Source organism: Diabrotica virgifera, chromosome 7, assembly GCF_917563875.1.
Source record: "Diabrotica virgifera virgifera chromosome 7, PGI_DIABVI_V3a".
NCBI lineage: Eukaryota > Metazoa > Arthropoda > Insecta > Coleoptera > Chrysomelidae > Diabrotica > Diabrotica virgifera.
The window spans coordinates 59,213,103-59,229,750 of record NC_065449.1 but is presented as its reverse complement, the minus strand read 5'-3'; the positions used below and the strand labels follow the sequence as shown (position 1 = coordinate 59,229,750).

General features: G+C 33.7%; 1 protein-coding gene across 1 annotated transcript in view; it reads right to left on the bottom strand.

Moving 5' to 3' along the window:
• LOC126888507 (uncharacterized) overlaps positions 1–13,657 on the bottom strand; it is an 88,690-nt gene extending 75,033 nt beyond the window's left edge. The window contains exons 1-2 of the mRNA XM_050656849.1: positions 12,221–13,657; positions 11,531–12,088 (exon numbers count right to left, since the gene is read on the bottom strand). Of these exons, the coding sequence (XP_050512806.1) occupies positions 11,531–12,088; positions 12,221–13,657 (1,995 nt within the window). The remainder of the gene's footprint in view (positions 1–11,530; positions 12,089–12,220) is intronic.
• Between the last annotated feature and the right edge of the window lie 2,991 nt (positions 13,658–16,648).

Below are 16,648 nucleotides of genomic sequence, written 5' to 3'. Positions count from 1 at the left end.
GAGCTGTACAATTTTTTGTAAATAAAAAAACTGATTGACTCATAAGCATAAATATCTTAAATAGAGGTTGGATTGATAAGATTAGAATGACTCGCATGCAGCCCAGATCTCAATCCTATTGAGCATTTATCTGATGAATTCAAAATAGCTATTGGCCATCTCCTACGCCTCTAGAAAATTTGGTACAGTTATGGCCAGTCGTTGCTGCGACAGGTGGACATACCCGCTATTTAATTGTTTTGTTTTGTTGTTAATTTTGTTTTGTATTGTTAATTTTGATGTGTTTGATATTTTTAATTAAGTAAACCTTCAAAGCAGTGTTTTTATTTACAGCTTCTAAACGAAAAGAGATATTCTGATAATTTAAAACACAAAATCTTAGGGATACCTCCAGGATAATAAAAACGAAGTATATTACAAAATCAATCGGCCAATGTTTTCTACAGAATTTTTTAAAGATAGGAGAAAATACAACGCTTCCATTCACCCCCGTATAATGCCATTTAAGCAAACAATTTTTGTTACCGGAATAATAACAAACGATAGAAAAATATGTACCTACAAACTGATGCAAAAATCTTGAAAATCGGAGCACAAATAATAAAGTATTAAATTGTCAAACTTATCAAAAATTTCTGGTGTCCGAATTTTGTGCCGGTGAGTGTATTATTTTATGGTATTTATTAGACATAAAAGCTTTCCTCATAACACCGATGAGAATTAAGTTTCAACTATATTTTTAAAATAAGAGGCGTTATTTATACTAAATATTTATTTATTTTTAAAGCAATTTGAAAGAAAACAAGCTGAAAATGCGAGCATTATCATAAAGAAAACTTTGTTTATTTACGTATTTTAATTCATAATATGGAAAATTGCTATTATGAAAAGTAGTTTAGAGTTAATAATTATGTTTTAATGTGCAATTATATCATTCTAATTTAAATATTATGAACTATAAAGGTAGTTTAGTCTTGATCGAAATTCATATTTTTTATATGCCTCGTATACAACTAATAAAATTTTACATATGATGGTTGCATGATAAATCTTAGAACATGAAGAGCTTTTTATGCAGAATAACTTTTCTTCGTCAAATTAAAAATAAAAGTGTTATAAATGAAAATGTTGTTTGTATCCATAATTTGAGAAAAATCTTCAAATATTTTTTTCCATTAGAAGGATGTAATTGCACATATCAGACCATAATATTTTATACCAAACAATATTATTTCATATACTGTCGGTTCGCTAAACTTAGACACATCTGGTTAGTGATTTTAGTCAATAATTTTGCCAATTTGGCAAAAAAAAATAATTACCATTTAGTTAATAATTACTAAATAATTAGTAATTTTGTCAATTTTGGCAAAATTCGTAAAAACCAAAAAGATTACCTACTAAAATCACTAGCCAGTTGTGTCGAGTTTAGCGAACCGACTATATTTAAATTTCATAGCAAATGGAACAGTCCATTTATCATAAAGTGGAGGCAGTATTTATATTCGTATTAACCTTTTTCAAGCTGTTAATGAATTATTGCTTTTAAAATATTCTCAAATTGTATTTTTGAACATTTTATTTATTTTATATAATAATTAAATTCACTATCAAATATCATTGATGTTTTATTAAAATTTAAAATTTAGTTTTACATTCACGAAGTGTCAAACTCAAATGTAAATAACCTATGCCATTGTTATGCTTTGCTTAACAAATCGAGATTAAAAAACTAGCCTACTTAATAGCAACGATTTCAGGTGGACGTGTAGTGTGTCGGTAGAAAATAAAACGATTGTGATGTCACATTTTAGACTTTGAGATCGATTATCTCGAAGACAGTTAGAAATATCGAAATGCCGTTTTCAGATTTGGATTCAGAAGAAAAAACTACATAAGAATTCATCGATAAATCTGATCTGAGTATTGCAGGAGCGGCAACGCAATAACACACACACTTTTGCGAATTTATAAACGAAATGTTTTCGTTGAAAATGTATAAACTAAACGTTTTATTGAATGGTTTCCTATCAAGACCTTTACATTATTATCTTCTCCATATCCTTCCTATTTACATTTAAATATATACTCAGCCTAAATACATCCCGATGCGGCCTTGATCCTAAATGTTCAACAAATTGCTATCTACTTTGAAGACGACCAAGCTTTTATAATATAAAAATCGAAAGTTTGGAAACTTGCCTTTTAGAATGTATTGCCCGTGGAAACCGAAAAGATTTCTCCTATAAACGGCAATAAAATTTGCAACTTCCGATTCATTCCGTGACGTTGTCGTGATTTTCAAATTTGTTCCTGAATTTTATTTCGATTTATAGTGGAATGCATCGAGAAATACAACGGTATGGCGACATAAAAACGTATCTGCAAATCTATTTCAAATAACTTTAAATAACTTTATGGCAAACTTTTACCAAAAACTGGTAATTGCGAATAAATAATAATAGTCTGGGCAGATTATTATCGGAGAATAGGCTATTTTTGGGAAAAGTTATTTACCAGCAATTTTATTGCCGAAATCGAATCTTATGATTGTATATATTAATAATATAGGTAGGCAGAGTCCGCAAATAGTGTGCTACTTTTTTTATAAACAAAATGGCGCGCCCAAATCGTGTTTTTTTTTCAATTATTGCTCTATAACTCCAAAGCTTTTAACTTTACATCAAGAACCTTCAAATAAAAATTCACCCCAATTAAATTCTGCATAGGGACAGGTTTTTCTCGATTTATTTCGACAACAATTTTCTTCGGAAAATGCGGGTTTTATTAAGTATTATTCACTTACTTATACTTACTTATTTACAAGAGTATAACAAAATAAAAACAATTCTGCAGAAAGTATAAATTCCGAGTAGTGGGTGTTACCACTTTCAGTCCAAATACAGGGTGTTTGGTAAAGGATTACCATATAATACCTTAGTACGAAAGTTGATAATAACCGAAATACAGGGTGTCAAAGTTAAACTTTTATTTAATTTATCCTTGAATATTTCCTAACAGGCATGGGATAGTAACACGAAATTTAGACGGGGGTTTTTTGGAACAAAAAATCTAAATTCGTCACCAAAAAATAATGTTACCTAGAGGGCGCCACATACGTCTTTCAGCGCTTATTTAATACGATGAATATTTTTATTACCCACTCTACATACTTTTTGAATCAAAATTTTTATTCTCTTATTATTTTTACTTAAGAAAGGTATACTACATTCATCTCGTTAAACTTAACCGTTTCAAGATAAACGAATTTTAAATCTGCGATGCAACATAATTTTTTGCATAGGTAATATCATTGTCGTTATACCCGAGAAATAACTTAACACCATAAAAATTTCCAAAAATGTATCGCAAATTTCTTCAAATGGAATTTGCGATGCAATGACATAAATATGAGAACTGGCACAATTATTATGGTTTTAAGTTATTTTTCGGGTATTTTCTACAATGATATGCAAAAAGTTATTAGACCACTAAGGATCTGTTTTTAGGTGGATGTGAGAGGTGGCATTCAGATTTTTGCGGATAAAGTTAGGTGATAACTTCGTTAATAATAATTGATTTATGCTCCTTCTCAAATATGCCCGGAACATTAATAAAAAAAATAAATTATTTAAATATTTCAAAATATTTAGTTTTTTTTTCTATTTTTTTGCTTATAACTTTAAAACGATTCATTTTGGAACAAAGTCGTATAGGAATAAAACAAAGATAATTAAATTTTCTATCAGATGCGATTGGTTAAAAATGTTTTAATCTATCACCCTTGCTGCAAAATAGCAATAAATATAAAATAAGGGGGCAAAACAAGCCTGTCCTTATGTAATGATTTTCCATCACTTAGGTTACACTTGGAACCTTCCTAATTCGCTTAGAAAATTTTTGTAATGTGCTAAAATCGTACACCAAATTTCATTAAAATTGACTTACTAGATTTTGAATAATAATTTTGCAATCTAAACTTTTTAAAAAAAAATAAAATTTTTTAAAATCTAGCACAACAAAAACTAGAACATACAAAGATTTGTCAATTTTTTTACATATAAAGAAGCACTCCACCTATCTAATTCACTTTACAGAATTGAAATCGGATTGTTTAAGCAGCCTCAGCAATGTTTTAAAATTATAAACAATTTTTTGGCTTATAAACAAATTAGTCCTGTGGCTAGGAGGGGGTGCTACGGGCTACTTTATTTAGATGGACTTACCCAAGATTTTTATGTTCTTTTTGACCCGTAGAAGACGATTTTTTTGGGTAACAGTTGATCCGGATGTCGATAAGATTGTTATAAACAAAGAACTTGAGGAATTACATAACAACGATTTTTCGCAAAATAAAACATTTTTTTGTATTTCTTGGGTAATTATAAGCAAAAAATGTTCTTACAAGTTTTTTCGTAGGATGCATAGTTTTCGAGATAAACGCAGTGGAACTTTCAAAAATTCGAAAAATTGCAATTTTTGAACGCGAATAACTTTTGATTAAAAAATAAAATAACAATTCTGCTGACAGCATTTGAAAGTTTAAGTCAAATTATACCGATTTTAATTATTTCCATTGCTAAAAATTATTTTTTTTTTATTATTAAACAAAGCTACTTTTTTATAAGCCAAAAAATTGTTTATAAGTTTAAAACATTGGTGAGGCCCCTTAAATAATCCGATTTTAATTCTGTAAAGTTTATTAGATAGGTAGAGCACCTCTTTATATGCAAAAAAATTAAACAACTTCTAAATGGTCTACTTTTTGTTTAGAAAGACTTTAAAAAATTTGAACTTTTTTAAAAACATTTATATTGCAAATTTATTATGCAAAATCTATTACGTCGATTTTAATAAAATTAGGTACACGGTTTAATTATGTTACAAAGAATTTCCAAAGTGAATCACTAAGGTTCTAAGTGCCACCAAAGTGGTTAAAAACATTGAATAACAACAAGCATATTTTGCCCCCTTATTTTGTATTTATTGCTATATTGCAGAAAAGGTAATACGTTAAGACATTTTTAACTAGTCGTATATCATACAAAATTTAATTATCTTTATTTTATTTCTATACGACTTTGTTCCAAAATGAATCGTTTCAATGTTATAAGCAAAGAAAGCAGAAAAAAATCGACGTTTTTCGAAATTTTTAAATATTTTAATTTTTTTATTTATGTTTTGGGCATATTTGAGAAGGAGCATAAGTCAATTATTATTACTGAAGGTGTCACCTAACTTTATCTGCAAAAATCCGAATGCCACCTTTCACATCCAAAAATAGACGTTTTTTCACAAATCCTTACTGGTCTATATGTTGTATCGCGGAATTAAAATGCGGTTATCTCGAAAACAGTTGAGTTTAGCGAGATGAATGTAGTATATCTTTTTTAAGTAAAAATATTAAGAGAATAAAAGTTTTGATTCAAAAAGTATGTGGAGTGGGGATAAAAAAATTGAAGGTATTAAATGAGCGCTGAAATACGTATGTGGCGCCCTCTGGGCAATACATCATTTTTGGTGGCGAATTTAGATTTCTCGTCCCAAAAAACCCCGCTTACCAAATTTTCTGTTGGTATCCCATGGCTGTCAGGAAATATTCAAGAATAAATAAAATAAAAGTTTAACTTTGACACCCCGTATTTCGGTTATTATCAATTTTCGTACTAGGGTAAGTTAGCTTAAATCGACCTATTTTAACTTCAGGAATCTAAGGTTAAGCTATGGCCCATTCTTTACCAAACACCCTGTATACCTGCTGAAACTATCGCTATGTGTCATAGAATACAGCAATATACATTAGAATTAGAAAGCTATCTAGGCGCCGTTGCCACTACATGCAAAATTTTCTTATGTTTTAGGCGCTTCAGTGTTGTTGACGTGTACTACACCCCACCTGTCGGATGCCGGGTTAAGAATGGCGACGAATCGATTGTTCATTATTTTCGCGTAAATTATCCGCTACAGCCGCTATATTTTCTTCAGTACGTGTTTAATCTGGTCTCTTTCATCACGTGTTATCCAATAATGAAAAATAGATTTTAACCTTACTAATGGCACAGAATAACTAACCACACAAAAGCGAAACTCCTGCCGAAAACGGTAACATAATTTTCATGCTCATGTGTCAACGTAACTGGTGCAACCTCACTTTTGCGACTGACGTGACAGTTGTTTACAGTTAAATTTTATATTTATATATGTTTTATTTTATATTTTATTTATATTTTATTTATAGTTAAAGTTTATGTTTGATATTTAATTAATAACTATTTGTCAAAAATATTACCTAATTTGGAATGGTCTATTCCTTAGGCCTTAGAACATCAAGTTCTATTCTGTAACTGGTGCAAAACGTCAAATATTTCGGTCAAAACAAAATCAATGGAAACGACAGTCAGATTCGCTTATGTGTGGTTATTTATGCTGTGCTAATGGTAATATTGTTGCTCTAGACGCACGAATGACATTCCTCGTAGAACGCCCATATTTGTAATACAGCTGAATAATTTCTAGACTCTATACCGGGCTAAGTCTTTCCATAAGAAAATGTCAAACGATACTATACAAAAGCTTTTTGTGGTCTCTTTGATCACGTGTTATCCAATAATAATGAAAAGTAGATTTCAAACTTATAGGGCAGTCAATGAGAGCAAGAACAGGTTATTACCTCCGAATTCTATCCTACTGCATGGATTTTAATGAAATTTTAGGAATAGCCTGAAAGTATCTCCTTATTCAAAGTCTACCCTATGCCGATATGTGTTTTTGTCTTAAGGGCGGTTCCCACCCCTTCTCGGGGGTGGAAAATTTTTTGGTTAAACAACTACGGAATTTGATAAAGAACCTAATTCTATGCCAAAACTGTTCTATATTTTTTTTTTTTCGAAAACTCAATACTTTTTGAGTTATTCGTGGTTGAAAATTGGCCATTTCCTTTTCAAACGGTTTTTTGCAAATACCTTAAAAACAATGCATCTAACTAAAAAAATTATTAAAAACATTTTTGTAGCTCATAAAAAAACAAAGAGATTCGTTCCTTCCTCAATCTTCTAGTTATAACACACAAAGAGATATGGTAGTTAAAAAGAGTTTGTTTTTTTGGTGCATGCTCAAATCAGTGTATTCAACTTGAAATAACAGAGAAACGGTCGATTTTAGGTCTATAATGGATAATATAATATACTTAATTGGTAATAACCAATACCTTTTATTGTGCTTAAAAATTCCTTTTAAACAAGCAATATTAAATATTAATATTAAATTGATGACTAACGAATTTTAAGAAAAAAATTGAGAAGTATATTTAACCCCTCATCCACAAGAATTTAAATGCATCGTTTTCCTTCTACAATACATTTTACTACAGTGTTATTTTTATGCTCAAAAAGTTGAGCGGGTTTAAAATGAATGGTTTTTGAAAAAAATAAAATCAAATTATAGAGCGCATATTTAAATTCTCTTAAAAATCTTCTTTTTCTCCATGTAACTTGAAAATGATAAGAGATACTGTTGGTGTGAGTTTTTATTCAATCTCACCCCACCGTGGCAAAAATGGTTTAATTATTACCTTTTGCCTAATTGGACATAGGTGAATATTTTAGGACCACACCCGTATGTCCCGTCCTTCGATATAAACAAAATAGTGAACTTTTAGGAGAACTGGTTCGAATAATTTGATTTGGTCTGGTTTTAAAGGTGCTAATTAATACGATAGAAAGGGTTGTGTATTAGCGATAAATAAGGGTATTCGGCGAACAAAACATTTATTAACAACAACGATTTTGACAAATAAGCGGCTTAACGATAAATTATAGGCTTAATAGCGAACGAGAGAACGTAAGAGTCTTTTTAATCTATTAATTATTGCGGAGAGAGTATTTTTACGGCGAAAAGAGACGCACAAGCGAACAAAGTGTTCATCTCTGACATCAGAAAGAGACTACTGAAGTTCTATTCAAATCTCTGCACTATTATCTTTGATAGTTTAGTTTACACTATTCGCCCTGAAAAGGGCAAAACACATGTTACACTTCTTTGGCAACATGACCTGCTTTTACCCCGAAACGATAAAAATGCAGATGTCTATTTTATGAAACACACAACGCTACACTCAAGTTTTTCAGAGAATTAAATATTTTAAACACAATACAGATTGTCCCAACAGATTTACAGAGAGATATTTTTATAAAAGCAAATTAATGTAAATAACTGTTGTTTTCACAACATACTCCCCCGCGTTGAAGCACTGGCTTTAACATAAACCTAACCTAACATAAATCAACTTACAACGTTCTTAAGCGAAAACACTAAACTTAACTTAATTTTAACAGTCATTTGGTAGAGGACACAATTTATTAATAGAGCGCTTGAAGACTCCATCTTTAGTTTTGACCGATGCAACTCTTACTCGGCCATCCTTTCCGGGAAAGACATCAATCACTCTTGCTAGAGCCCAGTAAAGAGGAGGAGTGTTATCTTCAATCAACAAGACGAGATCGTTGGGCTCTAGGTTCTTATGAGGAAGAAACCATTTAGGGCGATTTTGGAGTCTGTTCAAGTAGTCAATTGACCATTTTTTCCAAAACATTTGCTGGAGTTTAGAGAGATGTTGCCATAAACTTAATCTATTTTCGGGAATGTGGATTACATCCCTTTCAGGAAATGGCGTAAGAGATTGTCCAATCAAGAAATGTCCAGGGGTCAGATAGGTTAGATCAGAGGGATCATTTGAGAGGGAGCAAAGCGGTCGAGAGTTGAGCACAGCTTCAATTTGAGTGAGAACAGTGGTAAATTCTTCAAAAGTGAGCTTAATATCACCCATGAGTCTACGGATATGATGCTTTGCGCTCTTTATAGCGCTTTCCCAGATGCCACCATGATGAGGGGCTCGAGGAACTATGGTTTTCCAGCGAATATGCGATGATGCCAAAAAATCATTAATAGAGCGAGAGTTTTCTTTTTCTTTTAAAAACTTATAAAGTTCAAACAACTGATTACGAGCTCCCAAAAAGTTCGTGGCGTTGTCACTGAATATAGTCTGAGGGAGGCCTCTACGGCTAATAAAACGTTTTAGAGCGAGAAGAAACGTCTCTGTAGAAAGGCCGGACACGACTTCGATGTGAACAGCTCGAGTCGATAGACAAACGAAAAGAGCAATATAAGATTTTATCAAGGGAGCTTTGCGGAGTTTGGAAGCTTTAATCTGAAAGGGGCCACCAAAATCTAATCCTACATGAGCGAATACTCGAGAGGATTGCAAACGTTCCTTTGGCAAATCTGCCATAATCTGAATAGCGGGTTCGGCATTAAATCTAAAACAAACCATACATTGGTGTATGACCTTTTTAACTTCACGTAGTCCATTTAAAGGCCAATATTTAAGTCGAATTTGAGATAAAGTATTTTGAGGACCAGAGTGACAAAGTCTGATATGTTCTCTCTGAAGAATGAGACGTACTACACGATTTTTTGAGGGAAGGAGAAGAGGATATTTTTGATCAAATGTGACGTCTGAGTTACCAAGGCGACCTCCTACACGCAGCATTTCATTTTCATCCAAAAAGGGGTTTAAGCGTAAAATAGACTTATTGGATAGAGTTTTACCTTTTTTAATCTCAGAAATCTCAAGCGAGAAAGAAGAATACTGAAGCATCTTAACAATCTTCAGTTCAGCGTTTTGAAGTTCGCTTACTTCAAGAGAATTTGATAACTTATGAGAAGGCGATTTGGCATTATTGGCAAACCTGAATATAAATGCTAAAGTTCTTACAAACCTTGAAAAATTAGAGAACCTATCAGAAAGAGAGGTGAAAAAATCTATTTGATCATTTCGAATGTGAAGAGTTACTTTCCTTTCTTCGGGTAACTTGGAGGTATAAACTTTTGGATTGTATTTCAACAAATCCAACCGAGATTGATTCAAAAATTGAGGACCATGAAACCACAAAGAAGATTTAAGTATTTCAGCGGGTAGCATTCCTCGGGAGAGTATGTCGGCAGGATTCTCTTTGGATCGTACGTGCCTCCAATGAGCGTTAGGAGAATTATCTAAAATTTGTGCAACCCTATTTGCTACAAATTGAGTCCAACGAGAGGGATGCGAACGAAGCCAAGCGAGAACAATTTCTGAATCCGACCACATATTTATAGAGTCTAAGCGAGAGAGTTTTTCTTCAATAATATTAGCAATCCTTGCTGTGAGCTTACTACACAATAGCGCACCCATGAGTTCCAATCTTGGGAGAGTCAAGGGTTTTAGCGGAGCGACACGACTCTTAGATGCTAAAAGTGAACAAGATACTTGTTCTGATCTATAAATCACACGTAGGTAGATGCAAGCTCCATAAGCCTTTAAACTTGCATCCGAGAATGCGTGAATCTCAACACTAGTGATTTCTTGACTTAAAAAGAGACACCGAGGTATATTTAAATCCTTAAAATTAGAGAGACTGCGAACAAAATTTAGCCACTCATGCAACGTATCTGCATCTATGATATCGTTCCAATTAATTTTGGAAATCCAAATTTGTTGCATGATTAATTTAGCGACAACTGTAACTGGGTTAATTAGGCCTTGAGGATCAAATATTTGGGCAATCATTGACAGTACTTCTCTCTTGGTGTACGAGTCCTTTAAGGTAAAATTTGGGAGAGAGATTGAGAAGGTGTCAAGAATAGGATTCCAACATAAACCTAAAACCTTATTGGAGCCATTATCTGGAGCTATTACATAAGTAGTGTTCGAAGAGAGAGAAGAGATATTTTTTAAAAACAAGTCTGAGTTAGAACACCATTTATGGAGAGAGATACAAGCGGTTCCAAGCAAACTAGTTATTTCCTTATGAGCTTTAAGGAGAGTCTGTACATCATTAGCGCCATAGAGAATGTCATCAATGTAACAACTATTTTGAAGAGCATCACTGGCCAGAGGATACTCAATCTGATGAGTTTGTGCCAGTTCCATTAAACAGCGAGTACTCTGAAAGCTAGCGCTTTTAGTTCCATACGTTACGGTTTGCAATTCAAGACACTCAATGTCTTTTTCAGGGGAGTCACGCCAGAGAATATTTAAAAGAGAGGTTTGAGCAGGATTTATTCTAACTTGTCTATACATTTTTTGTATATCCGTTGTAAAAACGAAGGAATACAATCTAAACCGTAGCAAAATGTCAAAAAGTTCCGGTTGAAGAGTAGGACCTTTGAGTAAAATATCATTGAGCGAATAACCACTAGAGCTTTTCATCGAACCATCAAAAACAACCCTAAGCTTTGTTGTTAAAGATTCTTCCTTAAACACACAGTGATGCGGTAGAAAATATTTATTTTCTAACTTTTCGTTGGTTAGAGAGAGAGGCACTATTTTCGCATGTTCGAGAAGAAGATATTCATTAATGAAAGATTTATATTGAGCGTATGTACTTTCGTTTTTTAAGAGCCTATGTTCTAAATTCATAAATCTTTTAAAAGCCATTTTAAAGGATTCACCCAACATCTTATTAGCGTTTTCAGAGACAAATGGAAGATTTACTTGAAAGCGACCTGAAGGTAACACAAGAGTAGTTTTGCTAAATATTTGTTCCGCTAATTCTTCATCGGGAGTTAATTTACTAACGAGGGGAACTTCTTCAATTTCGAAAAATTGTTGAAGCAACTTATCCAACTTATGTTCTTCGGGTTCGGATTGAACAAAGAGAGAAACATTTGACTGAGAGATAGCCAAATGTGAATTACGGTGAAAAACCTGAGGATTAATTGTACCAAAAATAACATAGCCTAAGTGAGTATTCTGAAGAATGGGAAGATTTTTTCCTAACCGTATAAATCCATCCGTCAATAATTCACTATAGATATCACCAGCTAGAAGCAAATCAATTTTACCCGGAACAGAATACGAGGGATCTGCGAGAGTGAGATCCTGTGGGACTTTTATTTTACTTCTATCTATAGTAGCTCTAGGAAGCCTACAAGTTATACTATCGAGTACAGCGAAAGAAGTTTTAAAACTTCTGTCCTTTACATTATAGGGGAAAAATTCTAAGTTTAACATTTCGTTTGAGAGTGAGGTGTTTTCGGATATGGTTGATATCTGTAGCCGTTTAAAATAAGGGATGAGTTTTAACTTTTCAACCAAATCACGAGAGATAAACGAATGCTGGCTCCCATTATCTAGGAGCGCTCTGGCATGCATGGGTCTGCCGTCTTTCGAATAAACGGTTACTAAAGCGGTAGCCAACAATACGTCAGTTTTAACTGATAAAGCGGAGAGAGATGTGGCTGCCTGAGAATCTGGAAAATTTTGCATATCTACAGGAGGTCTGGATGAGCTAGTAGAAGCTTCATTTTGGCTGCGATTATTAAAAGAATGCTGAGTAGATATGGGAGCGACAACACGAGAGGCACCTTGAGAATTTTGAGGAGTTTGAGCATTGCGCTCACGAGAGAGAGCTTGCCTATTGATGTTCCTAGAGGAAGAGACATTTTCAGAGGTTCCATGGAGGGATGAGTGATGATGACCCCCACACAAAGTACATGATCGAGTAGAGCCGCAATCTTGAGAGAAATGTTTACTACCCAAACAATTAAAACACAGTTTCTTACCTTTTACAAAATTAAATTTTTTCTGTAAAGAGAGGCATTTAAAATCATTACACTGATAAACCTTATGAGCATTACTTCTACAAAAAGTACAATTATTATCAGAGAAAGAGTGTGATGGTTGGTCAACTGATGAGAAGAAAGATGTTTTTGATTGAGACCTGTTATTAACCTTTTTATCATGATCTGAAACATTCAATTTTTCCTGAATATCACACTTTTTCTCGAGAAATTTAAAAAACTGTGAAAGGGTAGGTAAGGTCTTTGTCCCAATATCATATTCAAAGGCCCTATGTGTAGCAAAATCTAATTTTTGTAAAAATATTTCAATTAATAGTAAATCCCAATGCTCAATTGGTACGGACATATTTTTCAAAGCGAGCAGCGTCTGCTGAGCTAGAGTTAAAAATTCGCGTAATGCCTTTGAATTACTTTTAACTAGAGATGGAGCCTTTAACAATTTTTGAATGTGTAAGCTAATCACTCGCGATTTGTTTTCGTAACGATCTTTGAGAGTTTTTACAGCTATATCGAAATTTTCGTCGATAACTTCGATGTTGTCGATCAACTGGAGGGGTTCATTTCGCAGGAACGATTTAAGGTAAATAAATCGTTGCACATTATTGAGTTCTTCATTGTTCACTATTAGCGTCTCGAAGAGCTGGTAGAACGAGTTGAACTCAGAGAATGACCCGCAGAACGTTTGCATGGTGATCTCCGGAAGCCTAACCTTAGCAGTGGCCACAGTTGACTGAGTGCTATTTGATCTGAGAGGAGGGGGGCCCAACAATAACTCGTCCATCTTACGCTGTAGGCCCGCGAGAATAGAGAAATATTTTTGCTCAGTTGTTACCCTGTCTTCTGCTTCAGTACCGGCTTCATCAATCTCGTCTATCTGATCCATTATTTCTTCATATTTTAAAAAACAGGTTTTTAATTCTGTTTGCCGAAATTGAAATTGTAGCGCATCCTTTTCCGTACTAGCCTTTTGTGAGAGCCAGTTTTCGATTCTTGTAATTTTAGCCTTCAAAGGCGTCCTTTTTTTCTTGAGGTCTTCCATTTCTATCTCGAATTCGATTGAACACACGGCGAGAGAGAGTCTATCGATACGCGGCAAAATCTAAATTACACTGGAGAGTTTTTTGTCAATTAACAAGCGCGGCGAGAGCATAAGAGTCTAAGTTTCACAGAGAGATACAGCGTCTACGTTAAATGTCTACAAAAGTGTTTTTGACCGTAAAATGTCTTTGAGCAGAGTTTACCTTGGATCAGCAATAAAAGTTTTAAAAAATGGAAAAATCTCACCAAATTAGTCCAATTGATAAAGCAACAGGTGGCAGCTACTAACCACACACAATAACTTCACTTTCTTTTACTTAGAGTTTATCGCGACGCGAACTAACAAGTCTTGTAGAGGTATTACACACAAAAATGTCCGAAAAAGCGGCACAAACGCGAAAACCAACCAAAAATCCGGGTCGATGTAGACCATCAAATGGTGTGAGTTTTTATTCAATCTCACCCCACCGTGGCAAAAATGGTTTAATTATTACCTTTTGCCTAATTGGACATAGGTGAATATTTTAGGACCACACCCGTATGTCCCGTCCTTCGATATAAACAAAATAGTGAACTTTTAGGAGAACTGGTTCGAATAATTTGATTTGGTCTGGTTTTAAAGGTGCTAATTAATACGATAGAAAGGGTTGTGTATTAGCGATAAATAAGGGTATTCGGCGAACAAAACATTTATTAACAACAACGATTTTGACAAATAAGCGGCTTAACGATAAATTATAGGCTTAATAGCGAACGAGAGAACGTAAGAGTCTTTTTAATCTATTAATTATTGCGGAGAGAGTATTTTTACGGCGAAAAGAGACGCACAAGCGAACAAAGTGTTCATCTCTGACATCAGAAAGAGACTACTGAAGTTCTATTCAAATCTCTGCACTATTATCTTTGATAGTTTAGTTTACACTATTCGCCCTGAAAAGGGCAAAACACATGTTACACTTCTTTGGCAACATGACCTGCTTTTACCCCGAAACGATAAAAATGCAGATGTCTATTTTATGAAACACACAACGCTACACTCAAGTTTTTCAGAGAATTAAATATTTTAAACACAATACAGATTGTCCCAACAGATTTACAGAGAGATATTTTTATAAAAGCAAATTAATGTAAATAACTGTTGTTTTCACAACAACTGTTATAAAAAATAAAATACAAATGTTTATCTAGAAAAAAACCTACATTTTTGTATGGCATCTTTTTTTTGGCATCTCTTATCATTTTCGAGATGGAGAAATAGGAAGATTTTTAAGAAAATTTAAAAATGCGCTCAATAATTTGCTTTTTTTTTTCAAAAACCATTCATTTTAAACCCGCCCAACTTTTGGAATATAAATAGAATACTATAGTAAAATGTATTGTAGAAGGAAAACGATGCATTTAAATTCTTTTGGATGAGGTGTTAAATATACTTCTCATTTTTTTTTAAATACGTTAGTCATCAAATTTTTTATAGTTTATCTCGCATAGTTTGAATGTAATCGACATTTAATATTGCTTATTTTAAAGGTCTTTTCAAGCAAAACAAAAGTTATGGATAGCATTATACACCTAAAATCGACCGTTTCTCTGTTATTTCAAGTTAAATACACTTATTTGAGAATGCACCAAGAAAACAAGTTTTTTTCACTTACCTTATCTCTTTTTGTGTTATAAATAGAAGATTCATAAAGTAAAGAATCTCTTTACTATTTTATAAGCTACAAAAATGTTTTATATGGTTTTTTTAGTTAGATGCACAGTTTTTAAGGTATTCGCAAAAAATCGTTTGAAAAGATGTTATGTTTCAATGAAAATGGCCAATTTTCAACCAGGAATAACTCAAAAAGAATTAAGTTTTCGAAAAAAAAATTATAGAACAGTTTTTGCTTAGTATTAGGTCCTCTAGCAACTTCCGTAGTTATTTAAGCAAAAAAATTTTCACCCCCGAGAAGGGGTGGAAACCGCCCCCAAGACAAAAGCACACATCGGCATAGGGTAGACTTTGTTTCTTGGGCTATTCCCTACTTACTGTGAAAATATCACGTAAATCGATATAATAGGATGGAATTCGGAGCCACATACCCTCATTTACTGCCCTATTACTAATGGTACTATAGCGAATTGTGCGTTCGGTTGGCCGATTATGTGGACAATAAATATTGTTGCTCTAAACGCACGAAACACATTCGAAACACATTCCTCGTAAAACGCCCATATTTGCATATAATACAGCATAATAATTACTAGACGCTGTGCCGGGCTAAGTCTTTCCATAAGAAAATGTCAAACAATACTAAACAAAAGCTCAATATAAGGTGACACGATTTACGCATGATTTCCCATCAAATTCCTACCAAAAAAAGTACCTCTAAATGAATGACCTATTTATCCATCCATCCAATGGCACTACAGCCCAAATCGAGCCTTGGCCTCCTTCAATAAGCTTCTCCAATCATTTCGATTTACCGCTGTTCTTTTCCATGAACGCGTTCCCAGGAAGTTCCTGGCATCCTCATCGACTTCGTCTTCCCATCTCTTTTTAGGTCTTCCAACTGGTCTTCTTCCCTGCATTCTTGCATTCAGCAATTTTCTGGGGATTCTATTCTCATGCATGCGGACCACGTGCCCTGCCCACCGTAATCTCTGTAGTTTAGTGTGTTGTGCTAGAGTTGGTTCGCTATATTGCTCGTATATTTCTCTATTATACCTAATTCGCCAGTTGTTATTTTCCCTTATTGGGCCCAGTATCCTACGTAATACTTTTCTTTCAAACACATCTAATGCATTGGCAGATTTCTGTGTCACCACCCATGTTTCGCAGCCATAACTTACTATGGGCCTGATTATTGTTTTATATACCCGGAGTTTTGTTTTCCGGTGTACGTCTCGCGATTTGAATATGTGGCCCATCGCGAAATATGCTTTATTTGCCAGCACAAGCCTTCTATTTATTTCCGGTTCTTCTTCACTGCTTGCAACCAGATCCATTCCT